Source organism: Crocodylus porosus, unplaced genomic scaffold, assembly GCF_001723895.1.
Source record: "Crocodylus porosus isolate Cpor-Errol unplaced genomic scaffold, CroPor_comp1, whole genome shotgun sequence".
Classification (NCBI taxonomy): domain Eukaryota; kingdom Metazoa; phylum Chordata; order Crocodylia; family Crocodylidae; genus Crocodylus; species Crocodylus porosus.
Genome location: NW_017728931.1, coordinates 12,722,220 through 12,733,992, shown reverse-complemented (window position 1 = coordinate 12,733,992; position 11,773 = coordinate 12,722,220). Strand labels below are relative to the sequence as shown.

Below are 11,773 nucleotides of genomic sequence, written 5' to 3'. Positions count from 1 at the left end.
TGCCACCCCCTGGCTCCATATGGGCTGATATGCTCCAGGCTCTGCACGCTCTTAGGGATATCTCTGTTTATAGATGTTGGCCCTTGAAAGATAATACTGAAAGTAAGGGCTATATAATCATGAGTGAATCTAGGATTTTGAAAAGTTGCGTGCAAATGGTTTGGTACATCATCATGTAATACAACACATTTTTCTCCAGTTAAATAGAAACTAGAAGCTTTACTAATATGCTAAGGGCCTAGGGCTATATGATTCAGATTTAAGACTGAAGCAAAAGCAAATATAACTCTATTGGAATATACATTAATTTACTATATTATACATAATGTAGAAAAACACAACAAATTAGGCAAAAATAATAAAAAGGTGTCATTTCATTAGTCTTGTAGTGATTATAACTAGATGTACATCTCTTTTTCATATTCATGAAACAAAATCTAGGCTTCTTGAGCATCTTGGCAGAGCATCCAATGCTTCTCTGAAAATTATTTACACACCTGAGTTAATGGTTTTTAGCTATAGTTGAAAACATTCTGCAGGGCTATGAAATGCCAGTTGCATTACCAGGACCTGTTAATAGCACAGCAGCATTGCAGAAAAAATGACTTGATTGGTGGAACATCAAGACCATTAAAAAGGGGAGAGGCTCATTAACACCTGTAGAATGAAGATAGAAGGGATCAGGTAGATTTATAATGAGTCAGGAAGTTAATTGACTCCCTCAGAGCTGCATGACCAGAAATACTGCTGTCATTGCCAGAGAGTTGATTTTAATCTTTGGGTGGAGCAGGAATCAAAAGGGAGTGAGTTGATTTACATGGAATTTCTAATTTTTCCACATATTGGGCAGCTGGGTAGGGTACAAGTAGGGTTTCCACAAGTGTAGAGAAGTCAAGAGATGTGTTCTTTCTAACTTTTGGGGCTGGGGAAAAGGAGGCTAGGATATCTGCAAAAGAGAAGGGTAATCTTTTGGGCCCTTTGCCTAGCTCCCTCAGGTGATATGTCTCTGAAGGCTCCTATTCCATTCCTGTGTCCGCCCTTTTTCCACACACAAGCTTGTCCTTGTGGAGCTGAGGGATCCCTTTGGCTCAGACAGAAGATACATTTGTCATGCTATTGGCAGCCTGCAAGTGCTGTGCAGCCATGTCGTGACACATGTGCACAGCTGCAGAGTGCTTTAAAAGTGGCTGATCATGCAACAAATTAACCCTCATCAAATGAGGGATCAGATGAAGGCTCTCTGCTTCAAAGCGCCTTAGGGAACTTTTGTTCCCTAAGATCAGTCTGTCATGTGATGGGGCTGGGCTGATCAAGACCCAGGGGGGAGAGAGAGGTGTGGGCTGAGGTTTCCCTGGCCTGAGGTGGAGTGGGGGGTGGATTGGAGACCCTCCTGCCTCATGGCCCCTCAAGCCCCCCTTCCCTTCCCCCCCCAGCTCAGGCCAGGCAAATGCCAACCCACAGCTCACTCTTCTACCCTTTTCCCCCCTCCCATCCTGCAGGTAGCACTGGAGTGGTGTGTGTGTGTGTGTGGTGGGGGGGGGCAGTGCTTCAGACTGGCTCCTTTGCTTGATCAGCTCTGAAGTGGAGCTTGACTTATCTGCCTCTCCCCCCATCCCAAACCCAATAGGCAAATGTCTGTTGTGTTAGGAGGACTGCTCTAACTCATCATGCCACAGTTTCTATAGGTTTCAGAACTGGCGTTGGACTCGGGAGCCCTTTTATAGTATTGATAAAGTGATATGAGGGAAGCAAGAAATGATCTGTGGATCTGAGGCTAGGAAGTTGTGTTGCTATCTCTTTTGGTTATAGTAACAGTGGGAAAAAACAAACATGAACTGCCAATCTTAAAATGTCAAAGATTTCCTTCCACTGCAAGTGGGTGAACTTCCATATGTATTAACTCAAACTGAAAGAACAAGTCCTTCAATTGAAAACATGGTGGCTTCCAGAAAGCCTGTCTTTTTGTAGTAAAGTGCCTGAAAAAGGAGTTTTATGAGAAACATAAAAAAAAAAATTGGAGAAAAGAATAGAAAGGACAAGGAAGAATTTCCTGTGCTGTCTGGCCACCCATTCGTCACTGTTCCTGTTAACTTCATGTGGACCCTGTGTCTGTTTGTGGGCACAAGGAGTCTTCTATATCACTGCTGCTCAGCCTTTTAGAGTAGGGGGCCAAATGACCTGGTTGTCACCACTCCCTTTCAATAGGGGAGAGGAAGGTGGCTGCCAATGTCAGAGGGAGAGAAGAAGAGAGCTTATCCTGGTAAACTGGCTGCCATGGGGGAGAGGAACAGGGAGAAAGGGAGGAAGGAAATAAGCAGCACCTGGCTTAGAGGAGAGGAGAGGGAGAAAGCAGGAGGGCTGCAGAGGGGATCGGCAGCACTGTACATGGCAGGGAAGGGAGTGTACCTGACTGAGCTGCTCTCTTCTGATCCTCTGTGCCATGGGCTGGATCTGCCTGCAACCTGTAGGTTGAGCACCACTGTGTTAACTAAACAGGTTCGTTTACAGGAGAGGGACTGATGTTAGCATGAGCTACAGAGTAGTTCATGTAAGTTGAATATAAAGGCATGAGAGTTAACTGTTAACATAAACAGTCTGCCTGCTCCTTTTCATTTGTTCATTTTCTTTCAGTTAGTCTGATTAGAATGGCTTGGGTTGATAAGAGTCAATCCAGCTTCAGGAAGCAGGTTCTCACATAACAATGCAGAGATTGGCATGGTCACTCTAATATGTCTTGATCCTGCAGCCTACATTGTTATTGCCTTGAGTGCCACTGTCAACTGCTGCTGACCCTTTGCTTGTATTTTTGCTTTTGGACTAGATGTACTTGCTCCAATCTCTGGAAGGTAATTATAGTTTGGATTTGTTTTGATAACTGCAGCAAGACTAAATTGTATTGGAAAAAGATACTGAATAAAAGTGGGAGAAGAGGTTCATGAGATCTGGATCCAGAGAGATACTGAACTTGGACTCCTAACAGTATATTACAGGGGTGTAGGTTGTAGCTGTGTTGGTCTAAGGACATAGGCAGATAAGGTTCTTTGGGTGAATCTGATATCTTTTATTAGACCAACTAAATAATTGGAGAACAATATTTAAGCAAACCTTCACATTCAAAAACCCTTCGTCAGGCTAAGGAAGTTTCAGCTGTTGATGTGTGCTCCTCCATCTAGGAAGAGCACACATCAACTGCTGAAACTTCCTTAGCATGACGAAAGGTTTTTGAACGCAAAAGTTTGCTTGAATATTGTTCTCCAACTATTCAGTTGGTCTAATAAAAGATACCAGATTCACCCAAAGAACCTTGTCTAACAGTATATTAAGCACTTGGTGCTTTTCAGGATTGGGATCAGAGAAAGAGCAAGAAGTGGCAGAAGAGACTGTAGCTGAGTTCTGCTGCTGCAGACAGTAAGCGCGTGACAGCCAAAGGTTGGCTTTGACACTGCTTCGAACTTGGCCCCTAAACTGGACCTCAAGGAAAAATAAAGTCTGCCAGGTGCTCTAATTTTATGTTTTCTTCCAGTAGCTCGTGTTAGGGGGTGGGCATCATAACAGTTGATGATTGCTAGGCTGACAAGGATACTTCCCTAGTTATGCTCCTTTTCTACCTTCTTCCTTCTCCTGCTCACTGCCCACTGATGGCCTGTGAGCCACATATGGCCCATGAAGGGTTAATTTTACAGCCCCTGTGCTCCTGATCAGGATAGTTATCTATGTTATGTTGGTGGGGAACCAAGGCACAGGGTTGTGCTAAGTGACTTGGATAAGATCACGTGGGAAGTTTGTGGCAGAGCATACAGCTTGATTCTGAGTCCTTTCAGTCCTACCCTACTGCTTTAACCAATGGATCATCCTTCAGAGATACTCTGAGAGTGGGTGCTGAAATGTTACACATTAATTTCAAGGCACATTGGTGCATAGCAGCTTGCTTTCTGCTGCTTTTTAGCTAGCAAGTCCCTTGCTTTCAAGAGGATAACTTCATATACAAACATTTACATTACAAAAAAGTAAATAAAGTCTGGTAGCTCACTATAAACATGGATTCCTTAGTCAGGACAGCAATAGGAAATGTAGAGCTGGGAACCTCTCAGATAGCAAAAACATTCACAATAAAGCAATACACACAGCCACATTTTGGACAAGGGCCTGATGTCTTGTGCCTGCTCTAATTCAGAGGCTAGGAATTGGCAGCACATAGAAGTCTTCAAACTGCTGAAATGAGGAGTATATCATGCCATTGCACAGTAGATGAGCGTTACAGTAGTAGAAAGATATCATGTCCGTGTAAGAAATCCAGTGTTCCAAGGAGTATCAAAAGATTACTGTGTTGCTTCTCCAGAAGCAATACACATTTACACAAATAACAATGCAACTGTGCATTTACATAATGGATCCTAAGGTGCCTTCAAAATAGCAGCAGAGGAAGGCTCGTAAGTAGGGTTGTAAAAACATTTTATTTGGTTTGGTGGCTGTTTTGAGACGGGGAGAGAGATATTTTTGATTAATTGAAAGGAATTTGAGGGCAGGTCAAACAAAACCTTTTGTTTTGGTTGGAATTAAATAATTTAAATTTGTGTTTTCAGGCACTTTTAATAAATCAGAGAAGTGTTAGATTACCAAGGGTGCTTTTCACTGCTCCCAGTACATTAGAGGGAGGCTGTCCTTCTCCTTTGGCTCAGTAAGCCTATGTTTAAAGCATTTGCCTGGCATATGAAAGACCCTGATTCAACCCTGTCTCTGCCTTACTCAGATCTGGGATTTGCACTGAGGTCTCCCACTTCCTAAGATAATATCCTTTTCATTGGCCTGTAGGGTGTTTGAGGGTAGGGCTCTTTCCATTTCTCTTGTTAAACATGTTCCAATTTGTACCAATAAATCATTATTACTTAGGCTGAGGACAGAGTGAAAAGGATTCAGCATAGCCTGGCAGTTTTGATATCTATATCTATATATCTATATTCTTTTGATCAATATCTTTAATTGAATTTAATTGAAAGAATATATATATTCTTTTGAGCAATATCTTTAATTGAATCTGAGTCATATTCCCACGTTATTTGGGATGATCTGAAGCTGTAATTTTAACAAATGGCTTGTTTATTTAAAAAAAAAAAGTGGCAGCAGGCACAGACAACACCCTTTGGCAGGGTGATAAGTTGTGAGTTCAGCAACAACACTCTGGGCACCCCTGGGTTGAACTAACAGTTAATTATTATTGGAATCTCTGGAATCATATCCAGCGTGGATCTTAACAATTGCTCTCAGTAGATGTATGCAGAACCTATACTTGCTTTGCCTCTGACTTGACACAGTCCAGTCCTGTGATGGGAGGGGAACCAAGAAAGCCTCTGGCTCCTTGTGGCAGAGAACATGAAGTCCCCGGTGCTGCAAAACTGCCACAAGAAAACTGAACCCTGCAGTGCTGAACATGAGGGCTTTGGCTTGAAAGGGACAGTACAAAGAAAACACAATAAGACACAACACAGGGAATCAAGTGTCGCTGCTCATATTTTTACAGATGAGTTAAGTGAACCATGGAGAGGTTTCACGATAGGTCCAGGGTCACGTAGGAAATCAGTAGCAAATCCAGAAATACAGGTAGGGTCTCCTGATTCCCAATCCTGTATGTTAATGGCAAAACTGTTCTCATTGACACCCTACCTTCTGAAAGTGCTGATTCAAGATAAATGGATCAGGGCACCTATTTCAGTTTTCAGAAGTAACTAATCAAAGCGAGCGCCCCTGTCTTCAGACTCCTCATAGAGGTGTGCTCTGTCGAAAGTGCTCAGTGCCGGTCTGCTGAACCTCAGAGTTATGTAAAGACTTCCTCTCTGAATGAGGAAACCTTTCTTGCATACAACTCAGTGAGAAGTGTTTTCATAGCAGACAAAAACAGGGGCACAATGTTTACACAGGAGTAAATGCAGAATCAGATCAACCAAAAAAAGCTTTGATAACAGGAGTTCTGAGGTCATAACCACTGTGAGCATGAGAACAGCTCTGAGCAGCTCAGAGTGGAAGCTGCCAACTCCCTAAAACGTTTAGAATATTTCCTGGTGCTGCCAGGAAACAGGTGTGAGGTGACTCTACTTTCCACCCAGCAAGAAGCCTTGGCAGTAGCCAGGGCTGGATTTAACACACAGGTAAACTAGGCACATACCTAGGGCCATAAGTGAAGAAGGGGCTCAGTTTGCTTATTTTGCATATTATAATTATTGAGTGGAAAAAAAATAGGATTAAGCAGGGGCTCACAAATTTGTTTGCCTAGGGCCCACTAAAGGGTTAATCCAGCCCTGGCAGTAGTAGCTTTGGCTGCATGGCTGCACAATGACTGCATCTACCTGAGATGCTGGCTGCACAGTACCCAAGTATTAAATGACTGTGCAGTAACCAGTGTCACTGCACAGTAGCACCTCTCCCTGCATAGGTCCTTGGTGGCACTGACTGTGCAGTAGCTCGTTACTACTGCATCATGACTTGTGCCACGCGACACTACTGTACAGTAGTAACGAGCTACTGCTCAGTAAGTGTCTTGTGTAGACATAGCCACTGGGTTCTAGTTTCCAACATGGGGATTTTTGTAATATAGAGCATCTGCTTCCTAACCTTTTATCAAACTTTCTAGATACATGCAAGACGGCTTAAAGTGCTGTGTTGATTTAACTTTGCTTTTGTTGAAATCAGTGGAAGTGTTACCATTTTCTTCAGCTCAAAGCTAGACCAACATGAATTCCTTAGAAAATCCCACCCAGGTAGTATAAAGGGCATTGGTTATGGGATTCTGATATGCTCATTTGATCTACAACTGAAAATTGTTCTCCCAGAATCTTGGCTATCAGAGGAAGAAAAAATGCCAGGAGTTTGCCAAAGGTGAGAAGACTGCATCCCAGGAACAAAGAATAGTGGTGTTAGAAACTGCTGCATTTTAGAAAATAATTGATCAAGATTCAGGAATGGTTGAAATTAGTTTTACAGCACTTCTGTAAGTGGGAGACAGGGGCTGTCACATCAGCTTAACCCAAAGACCTTTCTAAACAGAATTAAGTAATATACCACCAAAAAGTAAAAGGAATTATCTTCTAAGAGAAGCAGATAGCTGTGTTTTACAGCTGGATGTATGGTTTGAACAGGAAATGTAACTATCCCTAAGGGTTCTGTTAATAGTCTTAGTTGTGTGCTTAGAAACATCCATGCTTTTCTTGACTGTGTTTTAATTTTACATTGTATTTATATTTTATTTTTTCCCTAGTGGTGCCCCTCCTATTCTACCCTCACTTATCAATAACCTGAAGGAAAATGTAGCTTAAGTTACTGCATTTTAGATGCTTAACACAAGTAACTAGAATTCTTTTCTTATCTAAGCTTTGACATTCAGTACATACCAGAGATAATTCTCCTCCTCTCTCCCCTTCTCTTTGTTTTGTGTAATTCTATAAAATATGTGAAGTATTTGAGAATTACTTAGCTTGTTAATAGTGGCATGTACAGAAGATGACTTAGTATGAATCCTCTTGAAAACAGTCATCTACAGAAATGAGCTCAAATAGTTATAACCCTTGATTTGTAAGTGTACCACAGTAGCCATACAACGACTTTATAACATGGGACTGACTTCTCACTGACCTTGGATGGTTTTTAGAAAGCATCACGTGTCTAAATGCCTTATGTACAAATGATGTATATTTTTTGCATTTTTTATCCTTTCTCCCTGATTATCTATCGGAGTGTGCTTATCCACTTACTGAGTTTTGGGGGCTTGGTTTGTTTCTTTGAATAAGGAAATGCATTGTGGGGGTAACGATCCTCACTTCCCTGTACAAGGAGATGCATTTAGTTAGCAAAACAGTTGTAAAGTGGAGAATGGGATTTTCTTTAGGAAGGCAGTTCTATATTAATGTTCAGTCAATGAGATGTGAAAGGCTGGAAAGGACACCTTGTATAGACTCAATGGTGATTGGTTGGCTTGAGGTTAGCTGTGATACTGAGGGAGAGAGACTTAGGGTTGTGGTGTTTAAAGTAATTATCCTCTGCATGCATTTGGTTTCTCTGAAGTTTTCTCCCCCTAATATATTGATTGTGTTACCTTAATGCAGTTAATATTGGAGATGGACAGGATCTTTATATCAGGTTTTTCAAGTCTTGCTGCACTGGTTATAGTCCTTTAGGAAGCGGAGTGGTTTGGTGCCTAGGCACTGGTTTAGAAGAAGGGTGGGGAACCTTTTCCAGCTGCAGACAGAAATGACTCACCCTGAGTGACAGGAACTCAGGTGCTAGGACCAGGCTGCTGCTTCTCTCCAGGGTGGCTTGGGGAGAATGCCTGCAGCTGAAGCCACATGTCCACATCCTGGATCCACTTGTGAGATCCACCCCTAGGCTGCCAACTCCTGGCCTAGAAGGCAAGAGAGACTGGCTGCATGAACTCAGTCAGCTAGGTCTAGCTTTCGTGACTTTGTTTCCCCTTCAGCCCCTTGCTTGTCTTTTAGAGGTTGTACTCTGCATCTTCTTGCATATTTGTAAAGCTTTTACCACAACAGAATACTGATCTCAGTTGGGATCTCTAGACACTGCAGCAATGTGAATAATAAATAGTTAGTAAAATATGCTAGATCTTTAGTGATAGCATGAAATGTGTGTACTGAGTTGCTCAGAGCAAAGCCATATGCATCTTCTACCTTTCTCTGCAGAGGGGTATGTGTGCATGCAAAGAGCTGCAGTGCTCTTGTTTGAAGTTTTGAGTTCTTCTGCTGACTTTCTTGCCATAGGTTGCTTATAATTTGACTGGCTAGTACTCTGGAAAATAAACAATAGGTGAGTTTCTCTTACATAATGCATTTATTGTGTGGTGTTTGCACTGGTAGTTATCAGCCCCAGTCCTGGAGCAAGGCATCCATGCGATAGGTACTGTACAAACAACACAAAAAGATGAATACCGTAATTCCCTGTCCCTAGTGTGGGAAGAAAATTTTGTATTGTCAAGCTCAAGGATTTATGAGTCAGGACTCAAACTTTTTTTTTAAAATTAGCTTAATGATAGAGGGATTTTTGTAACAGTAATAAACAAACAAACAAAAACTTTTGGGCTAATGAATGTCTTCTGGATGAAACTATCACATTTTAAGCTTTTGTGTTTAATCATGACGGCTCAAAAAAGATGTTTTCTTTTAAAAACTGGATTTCTTTTAAATCCAAAACAAAATTCTTTTGGATTTTCACATAACTCCAGGAGCTGGGGTTTTTAGAATACTATCAAATGTGACAAAACTTTTTTTCTGGCAAAAATGAGAAACCTGTATGGAAATAACCACTTTGAAGGAGCTATGTGGGATATAAAGTAAAGTTATCCTTCTGTGTGATCAGGAGATAGACAAAGAAGAAGTGAGCAAAAGCAAGAAATAAGCTCCCTTCTCAACAAATCAGAATGGAAAGATTGGGGATACAGCTTCCCAGGATGTGTGGGGCATTAACTCTTCACAGCTTTGCACAAACATGCCAATACAAAGTGACTGTTTAATTCTAACTCCTCACAATGGTGGTATTTTGGCATAGGTGTAAATGGATTACAAGTAGTGCAAAGCAGTAGTGAGTGAGACTTAGGCCCAGTTATTCCCCCTCTCAGCAAAGAATGGTGGGATACAATGGGTTAAAATAAAAAGAAAGTGCCTGAACTGGGGGAAAAATACAAACCATTAGCTGCCAGGAACATTTGTTCCTTAGGAGGAGAGTGATCTAATTATTTTGGTTACAATTCTCTTACATTTTGTTTACATTTCTGTTGTTTGGATTTAAAAAAAAGAGGAAAATCTGAGTCCATCAAACAACTTCTAGAATATTGTTAAAGGACTAATATTTTACAGTAGAGTTGAGCAATGATGGGCATTTCCTTTCATTGGTTTTAGCACTCACTCACCTGGCTGTCCCTTGATTGAGGAGAGGCTGGTGTAGAAGGGCTTTGTACTGAGTTCAGCCATGCCAGCTCAGGGCAGTTTTCCAGAGTCTGGTGTCTGAAAGGAGAATTTTCTTAGCTCTGTTGATTTTTAGTGATTACAAACATGGCTTAACTCATATCAAGTTCCCAAAGTCGGTGCTGGTCTTGTGTTACTCAAGTTCCTAGATACCCAACTGCTTCTCCTTTTCTTGGATTCACAGGGACCTTGGTCAAAAACAGCTATGATTTTGCAAACTCCTGGGCTTTGGACAGTGAAGATGAGCAATGCAGGAGAGTGTCTGCTCCAAGCAGTACTTGCAACATCTCCTCTGATATGGCAGACGAGGTTGGTACCATAACAAAAGATTGAGCTATTTCAAGTGCTTTGCACCATGTATATTCAGGCTTTCAGAGGCTTAAGTGAGCCTCAAAACCAGCATGGGTGTATACAGAGGTGCTCTGTGTATGTTTTACAGCACTGTAATTTTACAGCATTTTTGTGGCACTATGAAGCTGCAGTGCTCTTAAACATGGCAGATATCCAGGTTTGGAGAGGAGGGGTGGTGCTTTCCAGGCCTGGAGGCAGTGGGTGTTCCACTGACCCCTGGTGCTTTTCCACTGCTTGGAAATTTAACCAGTGTACAGAATTTATTTAAAACTTTGTAGATTGTTGAAGTGCTGTAAAATACAGCAGTTTAAGTTTAATACCTCATTTAACAAGGGTTAATTTAGAGCATTGCATTCATTTTTAAAGTGTTGTAAAGCCATGCATTTATGTTAAGTCACAGCAATAAAGCACTTTTAAATGTGGAAAAAAGCTACTTCTGTACACACCCAAAACAGGACCACAGAACCATTGCTGGTGAAGGCTTAAGTTTAGTCCCATACTAGTAACTATAACATCTTTCAGGGGCCTTGTTAAAGATCGTTCAGTAGTTCAATACATAACACCAACAAGCATTTTTCTATGTGATCCCAAGATCACTGAGACTGCACTGTAGTGTAAACAAACCCAGTTTACTTAAAACAAGCTGGCTAAGTATCAGTAGGTGCTGTACTCTAGCAGTACCAGTGCGGAGTACAGTGTAGGCTGCGATGCCTACTTGAGAAGCTGGCTGAATACTCAGGCAGTTAGCTTGACCTGTGATGCAGTTGTGGCTACACTGTTACCTATACTGAAGCTAACCAGTTTAAAACTAGCTTGGGTTTGTCTACACCCAAGGTGTCAAACATACAGGCAATGGGCAGACACTGAGCCACAGAGCCTTTTTCCTTGTGAGTCAGGGAATGTGTGGGCAGGGTGAGTGGGAGGTGGGGCCCCCCATTGAATTTGGGACTATAGGAGCATGGCTATTGTTGATAGGGGTTAGTGAAGGCTGTGCCAACAGATTGTTGTTTGCCATGCTGCTGCTTGCCCCACTGCCACTTGATGTCTTATCACTGCCAAGTCTCCATTTGGCCCATGGCCTGGATCCAGTCAAGAGGATGGGGTGATTTTGGCATCTTTTTGTCTATGCTATACTGAAGACACAAATAGTGTAGACATCCTTTTAGTCCAGGCATGGCCATCCTGTAGAATCCATGGCACAAGTGACACAGGCAGCCATTTGTGATACGTAGGGAGTGCACACGGGTGCATGTGCACCCCCTGAGCTTGGCAGTGCACCCCCTGGAAAAAGGCGCCACCAACACTGCCAGCGGTGGCTGCGGGCAGTTGCCGCTTCCCCCCCTATCCCCCCGGGCAGTTTCATAGTTTCTAGGGTTGGAAGAGACCTGAACAGACCATCGAGTCCAACCCCCTGCCATGGCAGGAAAGAGTACTGGGGTCAAACAACCCCAGCAAGGTGT

The 11,773-nt window shown here is 42.3% G+C and overlaps 1 protein-coding gene across 3 annotated transcripts in view; it reads left to right on the top strand.

Moving 5' to 3' along the window:
* VWF (von Willebrand factor) overlaps positions 1-11,773 on the top strand; it is a 207,628-nt gene that overhangs the window by 6,460 nt on the left and 189,395 nt on the right. For all 3 annotated transcript variants that reach the window (XM_019544220.1, XM_019544218.1, XM_019544219.1), the window contains exon 6: positions 10,147-10,271. In XM_019544220.1, coding sequence (XP_019399765.1) covers positions 10,147-10,271 — 125 coding nt within the window. The remainder of the gene's footprint in view (positions 1-10,146; positions 10,272-11,773) is intronic.